A 23,244-nucleotide genomic window follows, 5' to 3' on the forward strand; every position below is an offset into this window, starting at 1 on the left:
GCAACACTGCTTGAAATAGCAGCAGAAATCAATGCCGGGTGTACGACTAACGTATCCGTTAGGATAGTGGGGCGAAATTTGTCGTTATTGGGCTTTGGCAGTAAACGACGGACTGAGTTGCGTTTGCTAACAGCACGTCATCGCCTGCATCGCCTCTCTTGCGCTCGTGACCACGTCGGTTGGAACCTACACGACTGGAAAACCGTGGTCTGGTCAGTAAACCCCAATATCAGTTGGTAAGAGCTAATGATAGGGTTCGAGTGTGGCAGTTGCCTCTTACTGTGTCCTGAAGGTTTGTATATTCCAATCTACTGTACAACATACGTGGACGTGTGATATAATGGCAGACTTCAGGGACACTTTGATATAGTTCCGCTGATACGGTGTGGCAACTTGTGCTGTTCAGTACCTTTTTTTGCCACAAGGATGCCAAACTGAACGCGGTGTTAATTGTGATCGAATATGTCTGCAACTTTGCATAATTTTACATTTATCTTCGGTGGAGCAAGACTAGTCGATTAACTAATGCCGTTTTTCCATTTGTGCTGCAACTGTGTCTGGAGTTGCTGTATAATATTTCAAGGTATCTCAATTCGTTCTTTGCCACTACCGAAAACTTAAGCAATTTAGTAGTGGCAGTAGTAGTGGAAGAGGAAGCAGTTGTAGGAGCGGCAGCAGCGGTCGCATAGACGGATTTGATATACACTAAACAACGATTGCTACCTGCTCGAGTTGTATGTATTTTATCAGACTGTTAACATTTTAATTTATTCCATCTGCATTGTTGAACATTATTCGCAATCAAAGTCCTTGTTTCTACGTTTTTATAAGAGAAACTTTGCAGCTACTACTGCTGTGGAGCAATATGTAGGAGAATGAGGGGAAGCAGTCCATATGAGCATAATGGGCCACATGTGTGACATCCCCTTAACATTACACATGTCGTACAGTAGTCTACTCGTCGTCCTATCCACATAGTAGGAATCTTCAGTGTTGCCTCCTCCATTAATTGAACACGTACTTTTTAAAATGTTTCACTTATTATATGGGGTGTCTGTTGTTTCAGACACTTCCGAAAGAACAGACGCTTATTGATACCGCAGCAAATATGAATCAAGACACAAAGGAATTAATGACATTAGCTGTTAGTGGGCATTGATTTAAATCAACGGGGAATGGTGAAAATTTGTGCCAGACCGGGATTCGAGAGAAGCAGGAAGCTCGGTTTCTAATCGCCGTCCGGCACGAATTTTCAACATTCGGACATGCCCGAAAGAACAGAGACCAGTTATACAATTAAAGTGACGACGACCAATTTTTACTTCATTGCAATTGCACACCACATTCGAACTCTTACGGGATTCGTCGAAATGTCGCGAATAATGAGGATAATGGACGAGGGGGACTACATCAGTAGTGTGTGGACTTGTGGAAATTTGAGTCTGACGGGAGCCGTGTTAGGGCAGTCGGTGCAGGTGCAGTAACCAGTGTGTCCATATGGCGCAGTGGTCAGCGAGTTGGCTTAGTAAGCAGGAGATCTCGGTTCGCATCTCGTTTTGGCACAAATTTTTTAACATCCCCCATTGATTTTAGTCAATGCCCACTAAAAAATCGACTAGTCACATACTGTTTTATTCTTCTGTCGGTAAGAGGCCAAGGTTTCGTGCTCCTTATAACACTGAAAAAACATTTCGCATGTTAAATATTTTGACACGATCAACTTTACCTTCAATCCATCGTTTATTCAGTTCCATAAAAATGAAATAAACGTAAAAAAAGGGACTGGCGTTGGTGTAGAATCAGAGGTTTCAGGCTCGCTATGATGCTTCATGCCGATCCCATTGAATTTTAAGCCCAAGCGAAAGCAAAGCGTATCTAAGACCTGAGCTAGGAAAGGACAGGTGGGGGGGAGGGTGTGAAATGACAAAGTTAATTTCGTGCTGAGCGAAAAGATTTCGCTGCTTGGATAGAGTGGGAGGGGGAACGGGTGCAACTGCCGTATCCCACCCTTAGCCTGTTACGTCCTTGAAGGAAAGCCCATACATTCGGTTGTCTTTTGTGCCTAAGTGAAGTTTGTGATACATTTTTAATGGACTTCGCTCTATAATTTGGTGGCCGTAAAATATGGGTTTGGGTGTGAGCATGAAACCGAAAGGAGAGAGAATTAATGAGACTTTTATGCTGACAGACAGGACTACTGAGGTAATCTTGACGCTGCAAGTAAACAACAGTGTATATAGGCGTTCTCTGAACGGTTAATGCTTCTAATGCTTGACATTATGAACCACACATAACTCACGATCGTTTCGGCTGCTGTGTGGATGCGATAGTGTACGTAACGTTTCGTGTGTTTGCCAAGCAATTCAGCATTAAAATCCGAACACGATATCTGTTTGGAGAATTTATGTGCCGTATCTGAGTTCAAAAGTAATGTTCTTCCCTCAAAAACATGCCATCCACTGGAGAATATCGGAGATTTGTCATTATTAGTGTCAGTTTAATATTCGAAAAGCAAACCATTAGATAACGCGACCACGATTCCCGTTTTTCCACGCCTTTCTTGCAGAATATTTAGAGCCGATCGTTATAGCAGCTGATAGCGTCGAAGAATGATAAATGGTCAGAAAGCTGCTTTTGGATACCCTGCTGCTAGGCCTCCAGCATCCAAAATGACTCTGCTCCAAGTTATACGGAATTTACGTAAATATTATTGAGATGTGATAGAAAAACATAAACGTTATTATTCTGTGACGCTCGTACTGAACGTTCTCTCTCGTTGCGTCTATTCTCGATAGAACTGATTACACCAGTGCGATTATTATTATTACTACTTTGTTTCAGAATGATAGTGTGGTAATCAGCAGCCAGTGCTGCACCATTAGAGCTTTCTATTTTGTTGGAGTTCCAGAAACATTAAAAGTTTGTTGTTGTGACTGGCAGGAAGATATGATTAAGACATGAACCGTGTGAGCATTTCCGAACCATTCAAAGCATGAACAAGAAATATGTACGAATAATGGTTTCCGTCGAATAAGCGTTCTCCATTCTCAATGAAGAAAAGATGCGCTTGTTGTCACATTATTCATTACTGACGAATATTTGAACTATGTAATGGAGTTAAATGAGAAAAGAAAAAACTTTGTTAGAAACATAGTTCAATTATGTGTTAGTATAATGCATGAAATCATTATATTTCTGGCTCAACATACATCTTACTTGGAAGCACTATAAGATATCAAATTTTCCAGTAGCATTCATAATTTATGTACGAAAACTGATGGCATCATTGACATTTAAGGATGAAATGGAACCCATTGTGACAGATGATTTCTATAAACTGCGGTGAATGATGCGTCTGCTGACTTACCTTTGCGGAGAGCATTAAAGTGGCGATTATGTTGGTTTCAAAAAAATGTTCAAATGTGTGTGAAATCTGAAGGGACTTAACATCTAAGGTCATCAGTCCCTAAGCTTACACACTGCTTAACCTAAATTATCTTATGGACAAACATACACACCCATGCCTGAGGGACGACCCGAACCTCCACCGGGAACATCCGCACATTCCATGACTGCAGCGCCTCAGACCGCTCGGCTAATCCCGCGCGGCCATGTTGGTTTGCTGACAGTGGAATTACTTGGTTGTAAATACAGGAAATCTTCGACTGGTTCGGAAGATCATTTCGTCTAAAGTTGAATTCATTTAGATGGGCACCGCTATGGGAGATACTTGTAGTAGTCGAAAGTGACCTCTTATTTAACATGTTCCCGTGAAAATCAGAATTAGATTGTGGAGACAATCAAGGCAGGTGTACATTCAAAATCATAAAGTAATATGTGAAGTTCTCTTTTTTTCTGTTTAAATTGTGTAGTTCATTTTTTTCTTAACAAACGTTGAATTCTATGTCGGACGTCTGTGTCAACTCTTAATAATGTGAACTTCTGAATGCTTCCATTTCAAATATCAGCGTTAATTTTATAAGCGCACAGGCGTCTTTATTTGTATGTAGAAGGATACCTCCTGAAAATCTCAGATTTCGCCCGAAATCACTCTCACAAGTTCCCCCTTTATTATGTTCCGCTGGCAACCATGTTACTGTAGCAGATATTCTCCACGTTCTACAAGACTTAAAATTGTGATTCTTACCAATGCGGTAGTGTATACATAGGGCAGACCATAATTACCATTGAGGACCGATGCCGAGAACATCAACGGCACACTAGACTGCAACTGCCCAGTAAGTCGGCAATCGCTTAGCATTGCCTGTCGTAATCCACAGCATGGATTATGACCAAACCAAAGTTCTGACACAGATTTCCAAATGCTGGAACTGTGTGATCGAAGAAGCCATAGAGATCAGAGTAAGGGAGCCACAACTAAATTGTGACAGCGGTTACATCCTTAGCAAGGCGTGGGAACGCGCGATGACCCAGATTAAGAAGAAAAAGGATATTTCCCAGAGTGTACAGATTTCGGGGGAGGAGGGAAGAATAACGAGAGCGGTGCCGGCAGACCCTCCTGAACGAGAAGACCTAGGACGCAGCTCCCAGGCGGCGGGAGAACGGACGCTGTACCTGGACCGCACCGACTCATAGGAAGCGCCTGAGGGAGGAGCGGGAGGGGGATTGTCCTATACATACATGACGCCGGCCCACCACCGGTCAGTACACCAGAGCAACTGATAATGGCAACGTGGTCGATTTCCGAAATATTGTGTCCTACGCACACTCATACCAGGCTGTTCACCCGAAATTTATTTCGTCGCGACTTAAAAATTCTTTTACGTGTTGTTTAGGAATACTAGGAGCGTAACAGTTACACCAGGCAAACGGACGATAGTCAATAATTATGACTGAAATGCTACTGAAATGAAGGTGAACGGTATATGTAGCCAGGCGTGTACGCTACTTGATCAAAAGCATCAGGACACAGTTAAGTAATGAAGAATGAACCACTACATGCAACGAGATGTTGGACCAGCAGTATGAGATCAGGTGCTGTCACTAGAGAAGCACTAACCGCAGGATGGGTCGCTCAGTAGAGTTCAGTGACTTCGAAAGTGGACTAGTCATTGGATGTAACAAATCAACCTACAGCTGCCCAAGACGACAGTTGGTTGCGTGTTTGTGAAGTGAAGACGTGAAAGAACAACCTCAACGAACCAAAGACCTAGCAGACCTCATGTAGTGGCAGACTGAAGCCATCGAGCATTTCGCAGGGTGGTTGTAAAAAATCGCTTGAGATCTGCCGAGGGAATTACTCATTGGTTCCAACGTACTACCACGAGTCCAGGGGTTAAAAAGAATGAGCTACAATGGTCGAACAGCTCCTCAGAATCCAAACATTTCTGTAGTCAGAGATAAACTACGCTTGAGGTGGTGTACAAATCGACGCTACTGGACAAATGATGGCTGGAAACGAGAGTTTTGGAGGGATATAGACTATGTGATCAAAAGTGTCCGGACACCTGACTGACGCCCTCCATCGGTAATGCTGGAATTCAATATGGTATTGGCTCACCCTTTGCTTTGATGACAGCTTCCACTCTCGCAGATACGCGATCAATAACGTGCAGGAAGGTTTCTTGGGGAATGACAGCCCATTCTTCACGGAGTGCTGCACTGAGGAGAGGTATCAATGTCGGTCAGTGAGGCCTTGCACGAAGTCGACGTTCCAAAACATGCCGAAGGTGTTCTGTAGGATTCAGGTCAGCACTCTGTGCAGGCCAGTCCATTAGAGGAATTGTCGCGTAATCACTCCGACACAGGCCGTGCATTATGAACAGGTCTCGATCGTGTTGCCATCCCCGAATTCCTCTTCAACAGCGGGAAACAAGAACGTGCTTAAAACATCAACGTAGGCCTGTGCTGTGATAGTGCCACGCAAAGCGATAAGGGTTGCAAGCCCCCTCCATGAAAAACACGACCACACCATAACACCACCGCCTCCGAATTTTACTATTGGCACCACACATGCTGGCAGATGACGTTAACCGGGAATTCGCCATACCCACACCCTGCCATCGGATTGCCTCAGTGTGTACTGTGATTCGTCACTCCACACAACGTTATTCCACTGTTCAAGCGTACAGTGTTTACGCTCCTTACACCAAGTGAGGCGTCGTCTGGCATTTACCGGCGTGATGTGTGGCTTATGAGCAGCCGCTCGACCATGAAATCCAAGTTTTCTCACCTCCCGCCTAACTGTTACTGTACTTGCAGTGGATCCTGATGCAGTTCAGAATTCCTGTGTGAAGGTCTGGAGAGATGTCTGCCTATTACGCATTACGAACCTCTTCAACGTTGACGGTCTCTGTCCATCAACAGACGAGGTCAGTCTGTACGCTTTTGTGCTGTACGTGTCCCTTCACGTTTCCACTTCACTACCACATCGGAAACAGTGGACCTAGGAATATTTAGGAATGTGGAAATCTTGCGTAAAGACGAATGACACAAGTGACACCCGATCACCTGACCACGTTCGAAGTCTGTGAGTTACGCGGAGCGCCCCATTCTGCTCCCTCACGATGTCTAATGACTACTGAGGTCGCTGATATGAGATAGCTGGCAGTAGGTGGCAGCACAAAGCACCTAATGATGAAAAACGTATGTTTTTGTGGATGTCCGGATACTTTTCATCACACAGTGCATGAAATTGTATCCTGTGACAGTCCTACGGGAAAGCGAATGCGTGGATTACGTTAGCCATAGTATACTGACAAACCGAACTACAGAGGCTGTGGTGTTGGAGCATGAGGGTGTTTGTCCTGGATATGTTGTGGTGCCCTTATTGCGCTTAAGAAAACACTAAATTCAGAATTATGCGGGCTCAGTTTTCAGAACTGCGTACTGGCTACAACAAAGGAACTGTTCGGAGACAATGACGTTAATGCCAGCATGAAAATGCACCCTGACATAAAGCAGCATCTGTGAAGTAATAACAATAAAAGTCCTGGAATGGGCAGGTTTGCCCCGCGCCCCTACCTGAATCAAGTGGACCGTCTTTGGGGTGAATTACAACGTCGACACCACTCAAGACTCCACTATTAGTACCCTCTCTGGTTTCGGCTCTTGAGGACGAAAGAGCGAGCATTCTTCCACAGCCACAAGACACCTCATTGAAATTATGCCTATCAGAGTTCATGTCATCATAATAGATGTTCGGATACTTTGATCATATAATGTATAGGATACATGGACCAAGGCAGTTCTTCACTGAATGCCAACAGACACGAAAGAAAGGGTACGACGGTGTAATGGGACGTGCGTAGACATTGAAAACCATGTTGGAGCTTTCTCTACCTCGTGATGACTGGGTGTTGTGTGATGTCCTTGGGTTGGTTAGGTTTAAGTGGTTCTAAGTTCTAGGGGACTGATGACCATAGATGTTAAGTCCCATAGTGCTCAGAGCCATTTGAACCATGTTGGAGCTTCATGAATGCGTTCAACTGAGGTATTTAATGCATGTAAAAGTTTACAAACGGCTTTTATTGAGAAATGGATGTGAGAGATGATGATGATGATGATCATCATCATCATCATCACAACCTTAAAACAGGTTAAAATATCAGGGAGAAGATACATGGCACCAAATTTACCATTCAATGACTTGTTCGCGATTACATAGCCGCTCTCCACACGCATACTCGTACGTACGCACGTTTGTAGCGGGTTATGCGGACAAAAGTGTCGCTTTATGAAAGCGGAGCCGTGAGCTTTCGAAAAAAGGTTCGCGCATTTTTATCAGATTACATAGCGGAATTAGCGCCAAAGTACTGACTACAATACCTCTTTGTCCGTTCGCGGCGGCAGCGTTTTCACTTTTTACGTTGTTTCTGCGAAGCTGATTCAGTGCGCGGGGATTTTTGTGGCTTTAGTCGCTGTGCGCCCAGTTTGTTCGGTCCGACGCTTCACCTTGCGCCCGACGTTGTGGTTTACGTGCTCCGCCTTTTCAAAGAGCTGTCTGCGGAATGAGAACTGCGCGTTAATGAAAGCAACGCCCGCCGCGGCAGCTTTTACAACTTGCTTCTCTAAGCCAGGGTGCACCGCAGTAATGGTTATTCTACCATTACTGTCAAATGTCGTCGTTGGCATTCATTCTGAGGTCGGGAAACATAAAATCTACACCCTGGAAGCTTTGCATGTCTTTCAAGACCACCTCCAACCATGCATCGTCAGTTCTATTACTGCACAGCTGTGGTCTATCTTGAAACAACATTTAGGGTTATAAATAAAATGACTTAAACGCACTGACATGAAGAAACCATTTTGGCCCAGTAAGAGGTGCAGAGTGCTAGAGAAAAGGATGAGTCTGCAACTGTACGAAAATGTACAGTAACCAATGGAAAGCCTTCATACTTTAGACTGTGCTTTCGTAATAAAATATGGCCTTGGTTGTTAATGTCCTGAAACTCTTTAAAGATTGTACCTTTGCACAGTAGTGATTCAGCTACCCTTACCGATATCATTTTATGCAACCCCACATGGCAGAGCAATGTTGCTGCTCAGTTTCCTCTGGATATGTGAAACACATGGTCAACATATAGGAGAATAATTGATAAAATAGGCTACACGAAGACTCCTCAGGTCTATTATACAAATTTTGTTTATGTAACTAATGTAACAAATGGTTCAAATGGCTCTGAGTACTATGGGACTTAACATCTGTGGTCATCAGTCCCCTAGAACTTAGAACTACTTAAACCTAACTAACCTAAGGACATCACACACATTCATGCCCGAGGCAGGATTCGAACCTGCGACCGTAGCAGTCGCGCGGTTCCGGACTGAGCGCCTTAACCGCTAGACCACCGCGGCCGGCAACTAATGTAACAAATTGCCCAGACGTCACAAAGTATCTGTTAAAGTATACGAAGACATCTTATACCTATTGGACAAATTTTGTTTATGAAACTAGTTTATCACATTAATACGGTGAGTCACATATTGATCTTTTCATTGGATTATATACAGGAAAGCTGTTACACACACTTCGAATATTTCGTTGGCTCCAGTTAATTCCATTGTTTTCGATAGTAAAACACACTTCATAATACAACCATTTACTTAAGAATAAGTATTATAAACGAAATAAACTCATAAAATTATCCAAAAATGTATGACCACATCCCCAATTACACAAAGAAAGACTGGCGGCAATTCATAAGTATGGCAGAAGTAAAGTATATCTTGGTCCAAAAATACCGTGCAACTTATGACCAATCCTCATTCTTATTTCCGTTAGGTAGGGACAATTGAATCACCCTCTGTAAAATGTGGCACAGTATGTGAATAAACGTAATCTGCCTAACTTTGTTTATAAATCTGGTAATGGTAAGAACTTTCTGGTAGCATAGAGGAATAAGGAAATGGAATATTTAAGAGTGGTGAAACCTAGACAATATTGAAACCAAAATACATCCAACAGATCTCATATAGCTACTCCATTTACAAACGTATGTATTACACCTGGTAGATTTAAATAGTGCGATGCATATGGTTTTGTACTGTGTGTCGAACAACACTTAATAATAAAAGATATTCTATTCTTATACATAATCTTTTAATAGTCGAGATCCCAAAAGCTGTTTACGATCACTGATAACTAGTCTCTGTAAAACCAGCTGGCCATCTTCAGGTCTGAAATTTTATAAAATGACACGTGATGGGGAGTAGTGTTACTATGACAAATATTATATAAGGTCAGTGCATATCGAATAAGACAAATATTGCTGTGTACAATCACCAGGTCGGTGAAGACACTTTGTAATCGGTTGAATACTTACTTGTGCTTAATAGTGTTCACAGCCCCACTTACTTTCACATTACTGTCTGATGAACATTTATAGAAAAACCACCAAAACAATTTACAATCCGAATATAAAATATGACTCACTGTGTCATTACAACACTGTGAACGTTAAAATCACACCATTGTTACCTCTTGTACAAAAGCATTGTATCATCTAGTATCCACATATGAAGAGCGCTTCTCATAAATTAGGGGACAAATTCACTACTACCACGTACAACGGTTTTGTCTCGTTTCGTATGTACTGGCTTTGAGTAATCGTTGTCATAATGACGGATGATATCACACTTCTCTCCTTTATATGCAATTCTCTGTTAAATTCCAGATCTGAAGATGGCTACATGTTTTAGCTGGAACTAGGTATCAATGACTATAAACATTTTTTGCGATCTTGAATAGCAAGGTATTGTTTATAAGAATCCAATATCATTTAACATTCATAGATCGCTTATCTCCAAACTGTCAGGAAACATCACAATACATAATAAGCTGAAGTGATCTGAGCTAGTGTGATTAGAGAATATTACTGTGAATCCTCGATCCGCAGAAGCGTGTGCATTTCAGTTCAATAGTAACACAAACGTACCTGCGTAACTGAAAATTTCATTTAAAGTAGACATATCTTCAGTGCTGAACCTTGCTGAAGGGAATGTAGTTCTTAGGTGAACAAATGTGGAGATGTGGAACGTGTAAAAGCTATCTTGAACAAAGACCAAAAAAGTGAAAAATAAGTTCATGATAGTTCCAAGTTCTCTTCATACTTAATAAATTGTTCTGTAAGTGAATACAAAATTTTGTGAATTTCTTGACGGATTAAAACAGTGTGCTGGACTGGGACTCGAACTCGGGACCTTTGCCTTCTTCCAGGAGTGCTAGTTCTGCAAAGTTCGCAGAAGAACTTCTGCGAAGGCTGGGGGGTAAGAGACGAGGTACTGGAAAATAATTTTTCCAGTACCTCGTCTCTGCGTCTCTCCACAGCTTTAATGACTGGTCGTGAGTCATGCTTGGGCAGCTCAGTCGGTGAAGCACTTGCCCGGGAAAGGCAAAGGTTCTGATTTTGGGTCTCGGTCCAGCACACAGTTTTAATCTGCCAGGAAGTTTCATATCAGCGCCCACTCCGCTGCAGAGTGAAAATTTCATTCTGTGACAAAATTTTATGTTTCATACACCATTCTCACCCAGCAAACCGCGTGTCGTTACATGACCATCCCTAAGCAACCGATAAACAGCGTCATCCCATTTTGACATTAACTCCCGAAATATTACTTTTTATTGGAAAAGCAAAAAGGTAAGCACCTTACAACCTCGAGCGACTAAATAAAACTGGAGATTGTTTCCCACGTATTCTGACGAAACTGTGGATCCGAACAAAGGCCTGAGATTGCTCAAGTTAAATGCGGCTGGAACGCATCTCGTGTATGGTAAGCTAATATTCCATACATTGGACAACCACATAACGTACAATTATGTCCATGTAGTGCAAGAATGTCAGGGATCAAGCAGCTCGCCAACGTCTATCATAAAGTCCGTTCCATAAAAGGAGAGAGAGTTCAGTCGAAAGTGACATTTTGCTTGCGAACGATGCGCCCTTCGAACTGATACTGTCGATAGTGGTTCCTACTGCCTGCGTTTCGCCAGTGCTCAGACGACTTGCTAAGACATGACTCAAAGTATTCACTTCTCCAACAGACACCCAGATGCCTTAAGATTATTTGAGACAGAGCACTGCCTATGACATACGCACTTATATATGACACCAGCTGTGCTTAACACTACGGTAGCTGGTTCGAATCCTGCCTCAGGTGTGGATGTGTGTGATGTCCTTAGGTTAGTTAGGTTTAAGTAGTTCTAAGTTCTAGGGGACTGATGACCTCAGATGTTATCTCCGATAGTGCTCAGAGCCAGTTTTTGTGCTTAACAGCAAACGACTTTCACAACAATTGTGCAGAAAATGAAAATTAGACAGCATCTACGAACAGGATATGTGGATAGAAAGCCTGAATACCGTGAAGCCAAAGCAGTCGTTCTAGGAAGACCTCAGCAGAAACATCCGCTTGACAGATCCAGGAATGATGAATGATGGCAGTCATAAAACACCTACGACATCGGGATGTTGAATCAAACTGGAAACAGCTCGAGAGCTGCTGGAAGACCGGCAAATGGTACTGAAGGTTGAAGAATGCCGGGTAAATTAATATGTATGTAAGTAAGTACGAAACGAAATGAAGAGATCTATGGCGTAGAAACTATTATAAATCAGTGTAAACCACCCTCACATACTGAACATGTGAATTCGATTTCAGTGCATGTAATTCATTTCACACAAAGTCCGTGTTGCAAAATAATCCACGGTCCTCCGTCCACTTCGTTTCCGTACTGGTGCTGATTCCAAGTACCCTGTGAGAGGACGTATGGTAGTCGCGTGTGTAAATTGTAAATGGACCATCAGCGACAATGAAAGTCGAGGTCAGGCCAAGAGACGGGTACAAATAGACTAACGATTAAAGAAATTATTGGTCTGACAAACTTGCCACAACATATCCATAAAATTTCATTACCGTACACCAAATAATAAGTGGTATGGGGCGGGAAAAATAAAAGTTTTCCGAAAAATATTTTTTGCTCCTTAAGACTGGCAGTATTTTTCCAATGTGCGTCGCCTACCTTAAAGGTGCAAGAATATTTTTGAGCTACTTTTATTTTTCCCACTCAGCAAATTCAAGAATGTACAATCCTAATGAATGAAACAAATTTCCTCCAGGCAATAAAATTCAAGTGAGATTTACAACGTATAATATGCCTGGGTCAGTTAAATGAAATCGAGATTTATTGATAGTCTGAATGCTTCAGTTAGCGTAAACTTTAGTGTTTGCATCATGTTCCTAAACACCCGTACTGTCTTTGTTGTGTATTCGAATTGCTACCTAGTAAACTAAATAGATTGTCACGGAATACCAACGTATTACGTGACATGAACATTTTTAAGTTTTCTTAAATTGAGTCACATACGGGAGAAACAGAGTTTGGAAAATAATCGAGAAATGGTAAGAAGATATCTTAGTACTTTCACTTGACGATGCTTGATGGAGTACTGCCAGTAAAGGCGAAGGGATGTTTATTGAAGTAGATTAGCAACCTGCTCTGTAGTACTACGTATCTACAACCGGACGAACAAAATTTAATGAAGATGTATCAAAATCCCTACTGTAAGACCTGAGATTAACCTTAACACACAGGCAGAGAAACGTGACATGGACTTTAATTTGAAATATGTATAGACGGATATAAATATACAGATTCAGGTCAAACTTCACTGCTGTCTGGAGTTGCCGCGGCTGTTTATTTTACTATTTTCCAGCCTCATAGCTTTCCGTTTGTAGCTAACCCACTCGTAGATCATGCCCTCGTGCTGTGCTTGAAGCTCTATCAAAAAATTAGGACGTAGGCAGCAATATCCAGACGTCGCATCATTGGAACTTCATTTTTTGAAGAAAAGTTGAAAAGTGAACGTTATCGGTTAACTGAATGCGACTTCATTGTCCAGCTAAAGGAAGACAAAATCAAGTACCCGTGTTACTGTATATCGTTTATTTTTACTTCTTGACCGTCTAACTACAGCTGAATGAAACGTAGTTTTTGTGTCATACGAGTTTAGTCTTTCTTCTCTACAAGACATTTTCAGTGGCAGGTTTCATGGAAGATTTTCGAAAGGTTGTGTTTTAGTTCCGCTTCTGAAGCTGCTCTTCTTCTTATAATTGCTATTCGGATTTTTGTTTTCCACACTTCACAGCACTAGGAACTCAAAACTTATTTTGATGCTTTGAAGTGTGGAACGCTAAAACCCAAATGGCAGTTATAAAAAGAACAACAGCGCCAAAACTGGATCTAAAACGCAACAGGTAGCAAAATCATCCACAGAACCTGCCACTTAAGATGTCTTGCAGAGAATAAAGGCGAAACGCGAATGGCAGGAAAATTGTATTTCATTCCGTTGTAATTAGACGGTCAACTTAAAAAGTAACAATACACCGTAATATTACACGCAACTGAGGAAGACAGGACTGCAAATGTTGAAGACGTCAACTACCCGTGGTTCCAGCTAGATGACACTACAGCACACACATCACTACGTACCTTCTGGAAGCTTTTTGTGGGACATGTCATCTCAGAAATCTTATGACCCCTTCGGTCGGTGGAAATTACTCGCCAGACGTTGTTCTTTGGAGAGCAGCAAAATCAGTAGTGCGTCGCAGTCACACTTTGCGGCTTAAAAACTGAAATAACGGCAAAGAATATCACAATTACGTCTGCAGGTGATGTTTTACAATAAAATTAAGCAGATTCAGACTCGTATAGTAACCCATGGAGTTACGTTGTAACTACGCAGCAACTTTCTAAACACCCTGTATTTGCATCTGCTATCAAGTAGCACTTAACCTCAAAGGATTAAATATGTAAAAAAACATATTCTTGAGCGATTCGGCGTTAGGTATTGTGGTGCTGAAAGGAAAGCCCTAGCCAATATGTTCAGATTGTTTCGTATTTTCGTGGTGACTACATTACAGACATAAGAAAACCCGTGGGAGAAGAACGAATGCTTTTTTCTTGGTAGAGTGATATGAGCTTCGGAAGAGCGGCACCCTTGCTGCAGACACAGGAGGAGAAAGCGGCTCTGAACACTCTCCTGGCCTTGACGAAGACGTGCCGGAAATGCGTAACGATCGTGCTACCCTCTCACCCCTCTCCCAACCCCCTACCACCTACCCGACTGGACCTCTTTTCGTCCATTGTTCGCCCGTCGAGTATCCAGCAGCCGTACGCAGTTCTATCTGCCCCACGCCAGATGGCACCAGCGTCAAAACATGGCCGTACTACTGTTCTTTCGACAACTTAATGTCACTTTGATGTGTTTATAGGAGGACTTACCAGCTGCATCCGAATCCCAAAGAGTGCGACCGCGCGGTGGTTCAAACACTCGTGTTGTCTTTGCTTCCCTAATGATCTCAGGAAAGAAACGAAAGTTTAGTGTTCACTGCCCAGATGATTTCGATTTAATTAAACATAGAATCTCACTGATATTATATCTACCTTCTCTAGCCATAGGCAAGACATTGTTCCTCGTAAACTGATGGTTACCTGTTCAAGAGTCACTTCAGGCTTGAGGCTGGATTTGGAATGTGATATCCAGTGTGTGTGTGTGTGTGTGTGTGTGTGTGTGTGTGTGTGCGCGCATCTCTCTTTTTTTATTCCCTATTTCTCCAGAAATTACCATCTTTTTTCTGATATCTCAAATGTCTTCGATGCTATAATACTCCTATCTTCGTAAGCTAAAAGGCAACCAAAATCTACATGATTTCCCACTATTATAGCTACAATCATCGAATTACTTCATCCAACATCAGTACACACAAGAACAGCAAAGTCAAAACAACATCCTGCAAACATAGTGCGACGTCCAATAATCCATTGTTTATCTGGTGCATTGGAAATCTCACTCGTAACGGCCTCAAGTTCTGTATTCATGAAAATTGGTTGAGAACGTCCATTACATCTTCTCAGCATTGTGGATGCCTTGATGACTGTAGCCGTAGTGGAAGATTATGGCTTCCATTGTGCATTTTTTTATTTTTTGGCAGTAACTCAAATCACATTCCAGACAGTCAAAGTATGGCATTTGTGTAACTGATTCTGTGTCCGTTAGCGTCGTTCTTCAAACTGCATGCTGTACCTCGATAGTCCTGAAAATGTCTTTTACTTTATTTCCGTGTAGAATTTGTCACATGCTACTTGCAATTTCTGAGCTCATCTTCATTTTGGTAAATTGTAATTTCAGCACCACCCATAGCATTTTGTTCATGTTGTCGTTCTGGCGTGCGAAGACTGGTTACAGGAAGTCCTCAACGATTGTGCGTATCGTGCAAACCTCTTCATCTCCAAGTAACTGCTCCAACCAACATCCATTTGAACCTGCTTCCTGCACTTGATCTCCTTTGGCACCAGTTAACATGCACACCTCTTATGTGATCAAATTTATGAATCCTTGATGCCTCCGCATGTTTCTTATCAATCGATCCCTCATTTCAGTCAAATTTTGGACAGGTTTTTTTTTCCAAGTTTCATTCAGTACCTTCTCATCAGTTATTCGTTTCCCCCAGCTAGTCATCAGCATTCTCCTATGCCATCGCGTGTCAAAAATTTCTATTCTGTTCTTTGTGAACTGCTTATCGGCCACATTTCGCGTTTCACTTCCAAACGGAGCAATACTCCACACAAATATCTTCGAAAAGACTTCTTAATATATAAATTTATATTCGATATTAACGAAATCCTCTTTTCAGGAACGCTGTCCTGCTATGCGCAGTCTACCTTTTATATGCTCTCTACTGCAGTTATTTTCGTGCCCAATTAGTGAAACTAATCTCGTGATTTTAATGTCCCATTTCCTAATCTGATTGTCTAAACATCATCTGATCTAAATCTACTGCATTCCATTACTGTTGTTTTACTTTTGTTGATGTTCATCCTATAAACTTCTTTCAAGACAGTATTCATTCCATTCCACTACTCAACGAAGTCCTTTGCTGTCTCTGACAGAGTTACAGTGTCACAGGCAAACTTCAAGTACTTTGTTTATTCTCCATGAAATTTAATTCCCTTTCCAAATTTCTCGTTTGCTTTCTTTACTACACTCTCAGTATGTAGCAGGAGTTTGCGGTATTCACTGTGAATGTGGTGTGGCTACGTAGCACAAGTTACACAGACTGTATCGCTATGTTGCAGCAGCACATGAAATACATAAATATCGGAACTTCTGCACTGAGCGATTGCTACCTTACGATTAGAGATAAGACCTTCTTCAAGGTGACACATATTTTTCTCCACGAAGAAATTACTGGCGCACCAAGAGCAAAGAAACGGTGAAAACTGGCATCTCCACAAACAGCTTTAATACTCATACGATCTGCACATTGCCTGAAAGCGGACCGTTGGTAACGGGAGGCGATGCCGGATTGCGTGCCATATTTTACATCGTGGTGGGAACAGTTTCTCAGTGGGCGACATGTTATCGTTGAAGGAGGCGTAAATTCTCACTGCAGATATACACTCAGAGATACCTATCGAAACTGCATGTGTCTGAGCGTGCCGCTCGCAGATCGTCGTATTTCGCTGCTTGCCTAAATACAATGTGGCTCTCGCGAAGTTTCATTGGGACGGAAAACAAAATAGTTTCTGATTTTCCGCCAAAGTGAGTCTGTGGCACCATATGTCTCCACTTTTTGGAGATGAAGGAAATGAACGGTTTTAAAACTAGTGAAAATAAGGATTACAGTTCTGCTGTGTCATTTCAAATCTCTAGTGTTATTCGCACTTTGACCGGCTGATTAGAGACAATTCCTTCAGCTTCATTCCACTGATGTTTCGGTCGTACATTTCATTGTCGTGCGGACTGGTGCTACGATATGCAGTAAAAATCAATAAATTAATTTTTAGCCAAACTTTTAAGTACTTGTAACTGGTGTGATCAAATATCGCAACAACGCAAATGCCTGTTGTAAAAAGTTGGCATTATTATCTCAGACACGCCACTGGTGATGATTGAAATTACGAATGGTCTAAGCAACCAGTCATTAAGTAGTATTGAAAAAGGAAAATAACAATTTAACAAACTCAGTATCCGAAGTGACGCATTATCTACCAGCATTCCGCATCTCGTGGTCGTGCGGTAGCGTTCTCGCTTCCCACACCCGGGTTCCCGGGTTCGATTCCCGGCGGGGTTGGCGATTTTCTCTGCCTCGTGATGGCTGGGTGTTGTGTGCTGTCATTAGGTTAGTTAGGTTTAAGTAGTTCTAAGTTCTAGGGGACTGATGACCATAGATGTTAAGTCCCATAGTGCTCAGAGCCATTTTCTACCAGCATTTATGTTGCAACACACCGTCGTAAAAACACAGACTGCAAATACGACGATGTATTTCTCTCAAGAGGGTATTAGATATCGGAGATTATAGGATGATTATGTGCACTTATCTGTACCGATTTAGGTTTATTTTGAATTAAAATTGCATACACAAGGCGACAGATAACAGAACAGCGTTGCAAATACCTCTCAATTACCTGCAGAAAATAAACAGTAAAGATAAAACGGACTACTAATTTTCCGTTACCGTTTACAACAATAAAATCACATGAGATGTTGTGAAATTCGTAGGTTATAAGGAGAAAGAAATTTACCGGATTATGTCTGGGTCTCATAATGAAATACTACAATATTGTGCTGGCGTCACGGGTGTCTGCTTCAGTTCCCTTTGGAATCGATGACATGGAGTTTAGAATCAAAAATACGTAAATAATACTCACTCAGGTACAGACTGTTAGAAACTGATTTCCGAAATACGCGGCGAATAAAATAAAACTGGCCCCTTTTTGCAATGTTTTCTGGCGTTCGAACTCTTCTCGGATAGTTACTTTTTATTGCCCTCAGATACCACTTCGCGCCATTTCGATAGCATGTTTTCTATTGCAGATTTTGTTGTAGGTTTTGCAAGAACTCTTCCAGTCTCAAAATTCTCTCACGGAAAGTTCATCACACTGTTTCCATTAATTGCGCTTCTTGCAACACTCCACAACGAACAAGCGCTGTTTCACCATGAGCACTACTTTGTGTTCTGTTCAACTGGTCACTAAAGACTCCTGTTCCTCACACTCTCTCAAACGTAATGACTGTGCGAGATCACTGGGACAGAGAATGTGGGAGACGCGCAAGCGCAGACATGTGACAGCAACTGATTGGTGGATCGAAAGCGCGGTTTCCAGAATTTTCTGTGATTGGCAGTTCTCCTGTTCAGTAACAAAGGTGACTTCCGTCTCATTCTTAAATATATTTTGTGGGCCGGTTTTATTTTCCACCACTCACTAGGTTCTATGGTACAAGCCCAATGTCCTCACTCTAGGTATATAGACATTACTGCAGTGCTGCTCACAGCGTTTTATTGGTACCATCGGCAAAGTATCTCATCACAGAGCGACGCTGCATAATTTATATCAGTGGAATCTTTGACAATAAGTTCCATTTGTCGGAAAAAATAGCGAATATCATCGAAAGTCTTTGGTGGTGATGCTGATGATGAGGAGGAGTATGAGGATGGCAATGGTGGTGTTGGTGATGAGGAGGATGAGGGTGGTGTTGTAGATGAGGGTGGTGATGGTTATGTTGATGAGGGGAGTGAGGTTGGTGATAGTGACGGTGATGAGTGGGATGAGGATGGTGATGAGGAGGATGAGGCTGGTGATAGTTACACTGATGAGGAGCAAGAGGATGGTGATGGTGACTGTGGTGAAGAGGATGACGATGATAATGAGGAGATGAGGAGGATGAGGGTGGTGTTGTAGATGAGGGTGGTGATGGTTATGTTGATGAGGGGAGTGAGGTTGGTGATAGTGACGGTGATGAGTGGGATGAGGATGGTGATGAGGAGGATGAGGCTGGTGATAGTTACACTGATGAGGAGCAAGAGGATGGTGATGGTGACTGTGGTGAAGAGGATGACGATGATAATGAGGAGATGAGGAGGATGAGGGTGGTGTTGTAGATGAGGGTGGTGATGGTTATGTTGATGAGGAGAGTGAGGTTGGTGATAGTGACGGTGATGAGTGGGATGAGGATGGTGATGAGGAGGATGAGGCTGGTGATAGTTACACTGATGAGGAGCATTAGGATGGTGATGGTGACTGTGATGAGGAGGATGACGATGATAATGAGGAGATGAGGAGGATGAGGATGGTGATGAGATGAGGAGCAGGATCATTGTGGCGTGCTATACTCCTGGTTGTCCACAATCATGTTCCTAGCTACATGTGATGCATTTGCCTTGATATTGTTTTAGACAATTTATTTTTCTCTTCTAAACTGTCTCCATTATTTGTCTTTCTCAATCACCCTGTGTAGCATAACCTCATTTTTTATTTTATCTGTCCTTTGCACACATTTCATTCTTCTCTAAATGCACATATCAAAGTTTCTACTCATTTATCCTCTCTTCATAGCAGTCTCCATCAGTCTAAACCATCCTTGGCAACACTCAAAACACTAAACTCATTTTCTTTTCTTTAATTGTCTATTTAATGGCCCATTGAAAATACGTCGCCTTCTCTAAAACATTTCTCTTGCAGTAGGCGTCCTTGTATTGCTGTCTTGATTAAATGTCATGTTAGTGCTTATTTTGCATCCTAGCGATCGAAAGTTTTCACCTTTTTCCGTCAAATAACGAATTTTCACTTTTACTGATCTTGATTGTCTCGTAAAAATACGTTTTGTTGGAATCAATTTCCAACCAATTTATCTAAATAGGTATTAAAGTTATTAGTTGAAAAACAGTGTCTAAGCGCACTCCCAGAAACAGTTGCGTCTGTTATTTCATCTGATATCCTTACTTTTTGTTCGTCATATACAAGGTGATTGACTATTTATAGACACAAATGAAGGATGTGAGCAGAAGACAAAGAAACAATCAAATAATTTTAATGAATATTGATTCAGAAACCAATGATTTCCCCGATACGACAAAGTTCCCAATGACCCAAATCCCAGACGTGCACTTGAGGAAAATCTCATTACAACGAATGTTCTGCATGGCTACAGTTCATGTGAAGGCATGCTCCAGCACATCTCCCCGTCTATGCTCGTACACTTTCAAAAATTCCAGGTGTGTTCTGAATGCACTGACAACCATGGACAATGCATTTCCCGAGTTCAGCGTTGCTATCAACATGGCTGGAATATACCAAAGCTTTTAAATATACTCACACAAAAGAAAAACCACTGGATTCAAGTCTGAGTACCTGAATGGCCATAGTATTAGCAGGCCACGACCGAAACACTTGTCTAAACACTATACACCAGTACTTAGGTATCCAGAATGATGATAATATTAAATAAGGTCTTTTCAGCACTTTGTAATTTACCCCTCACTTTCAGTGTTAAACCTTAACAGTGTAACAGTGTTGTACCATTGGCAGACTGCAGTTGTGCCTACGTCATATAGGAGAAAACACTGGTTTCGACAAGAGTTGTAAAACTACCGTAGGCTAGCATAGACTACCACAAGTAAGCGTAGATTACGCTAGTTTTCCTAGTAGCTTTGGTGAGCTAAGATCGTGCCCGCATTACTTGTACATTTGATGTGTTGCATACCTGTCGGGCGTTACCATGTAATGATCGCTTTCTTTATGTATGCGATCAGTGTCTTACTAAATTGCCCTACAATTCAGAAGCGGTGAACTATCTAGAAACTGGGTGAGGATACATAAACGGGCAGGTAACATAAGGAATTTTTTTTTCTACGTAGTTATCCTCCTGTGTGTTCCTTCAGAATAAACAGTATTCATGACAAATCTGTTATCCTCACGTCTGTTACTTCAGAACAAGCAGTATTCATGACAAATATGAAATAGTCGAAGTTTGATTCAAAATTTGTTCGAAAATTATTAATTTGGGGTGTGAAACAGAGGAATGTTGTAGTAAAAGTAAAGAAAACAATACAGATTTATCATATAGCGCTGTAAAACATTCTTCAACAAAAAGGGAAAATAAAAAGTGCATAACGAATATACACCAAACTCTGTCCAACCTATATTTTGTCCATAAACAACTTTCGCATTTATCAGTAATAACAGGAAACTCTTGCCTTTGATCGTAATGAAGAAATTCTACTGAGTGTAAAGTAACAACTATAATTACAGATAATTCCTTATATTTATGCATGTAAACTAGAAATTGGTTCAAAGGGCTCTGAGCACTATGGGACCTAATATCTGAGGTCATGAGTCTCCTAGAACCTAGAACTACTTAAACCTAAATAACCTAAGGACATCACACACATCCATGTCCGAGAGAGGATTCGAACCTGCAACCGCAGGAGTCGTCCGGTTCCGGACTGAAGCGCCTAGAACCGCTCGTCCACCGCGGCCGGGTATGTAAACTGTACTTGCACCAAGAGTAATTGGTTTGGTTGCATAAACTGGCAGAAGTAACACCAGCAGCTAAATTTAATTAATTATAAAACATAATTTATGTTCTGTAAGGCTAAAAAACACACAATGGATTAAAACTGAATGATTTGCGATTGTCATTATGTGCAAAACATCGAACCAAACAAACAAAAAGTCAAAGAGAAGACGACGGCTCCTATTTTCTCTGTTGCATACTAATTTTTGTTTCTTTCCCTACTAGTACTACCGTTAATCCTACTATATACTATGTCATTTATGTAGTGTACCAAAACTACCGCTGGCCGCGGTGGTCTAGCGGTTCTAGGCGCTCAGTCCGGAACCGCGGGACAGCTACGGTCGCAGGTTCGAATCCTGCCTCGGGCATGGATGTGTGTGATGTCCTTAGGTTAGTTAGGTTTAATTAGTTCTAAGTTCTAGGCGACTGATGACCTCAGAAGTTAAGTCGCATAGTGCTCAGAGCCAAGCCAAAACTACCGAAGCTTAGTTTTGGTGCAGCGAACCTCTAGTTTCCAGGCCTATATTTGTTACAAATATTCGTTCGTTTCGTTGTCCTGTGTTGCCCCTTTTCTTTGTTAGACAGAGTGTATAGATTGATTAGTAGTGTATCTAGATTTGGGTGACATTTCTCCAATAAAATTTGTTCAAAGAATCCGTCCCAAGACATTTTGTCGTTGTAACGGTGTCTCCCTGTGTTTATTCTGGTTAATGAAGCTGTCTCTTTTAGGGCATATTTACTTTTGTTGAGATTACTTTCTGTTTAGCATCGAGGGTAGTTTTCAAGACATCGTAATCGTGGACTCTGTGTAAGGATGTGAGTATCTGTCAGGAGCAGAATCCTCACTTTTTTTGTGGTCGGGTGTCTGTTGCAGCCAGTCGAAGGAGATTGAGGCATCCGATGAAGGCAAGGCTGTCAGAAAGTGGACCACTTCGTTTACGGCCCGAAAAGTTTGCTCAACTCTTTGTGTACTCCGATTCTGGGAAAGTTTGCGGCGGCGGAGCTGGCGCTGACGGCGTTCAGTCAGGAGTTTGGCGGCCGCGTAGCGGTAGCCGCGACATTGGCGGCGGGATGTTTGTGGGGCATTGCTGAACAAGCAGGCGGGCTATTGAATTGTCCGACAGGCCGCGCGGATCGCGGCGCTTCGAGTATGGCAGTAAACACGCCGGTCTGTGTGCTCTCGACTAAACCAACGGCTCTCGCGCGCCGCATGTTTCAGCTGCCGGCCGAACACTTGCTGGCGGCAAACAGCGCGCTGAAAGCGGGCGACGCGTCACGCCGCGCCAATGGCGACCGCGCGCGTCAAAAGCGAGGCCCGGAAATTAGCGCATTGGATTAGCGCTCACAGTCACAAAAGCAGAAAGATGACGCAAAAATATAAAAAGCGTAAAAAGGACAAAAGTCCTATCCTAACAACGTGCATAGTCTCGTT

General features: G+C 42.2%; 1 protein-coding gene across 1 annotated transcript in view; it reads left to right on the forward strand.

The window, feature by feature from the left end:
- LOC126474760 (prostatic spermine-binding protein-like) overlaps window positions 1-19,523 on the forward strand; it is a 74,230-nt gene extending 54,707 nt beyond the window's left edge. Inside the window, exons 2-4 of the mRNA XM_050102236.1 lie at window positions 18,896-19,142; window positions 19,199-19,342; window positions 19,399-19,523. Of these exons, the coding sequence (XP_049958193.1) occupies window positions 18,896-19,142; window positions 19,199-19,342; window positions 19,399-19,523 (516 nt within the window). The remainder of the gene's footprint in view (window positions 1-18,895; window positions 19,143-19,198; window positions 19,343-19,398) is intronic.
- Window positions 19,524-23,244: the final 3,721 nt, after the last annotated feature.

This window comes from Schistocerca serialis, chromosome 4 (genome assembly GCF_023864345.2).
Source record: "Schistocerca serialis cubense isolate TAMUIC-IGC-003099 chromosome 4, iqSchSeri2.2, whole genome shotgun sequence".
Classification (NCBI taxonomy): Eukaryota; Metazoa; Arthropoda; class Insecta; order Orthoptera; family Acrididae; genus Schistocerca; species Schistocerca serialis.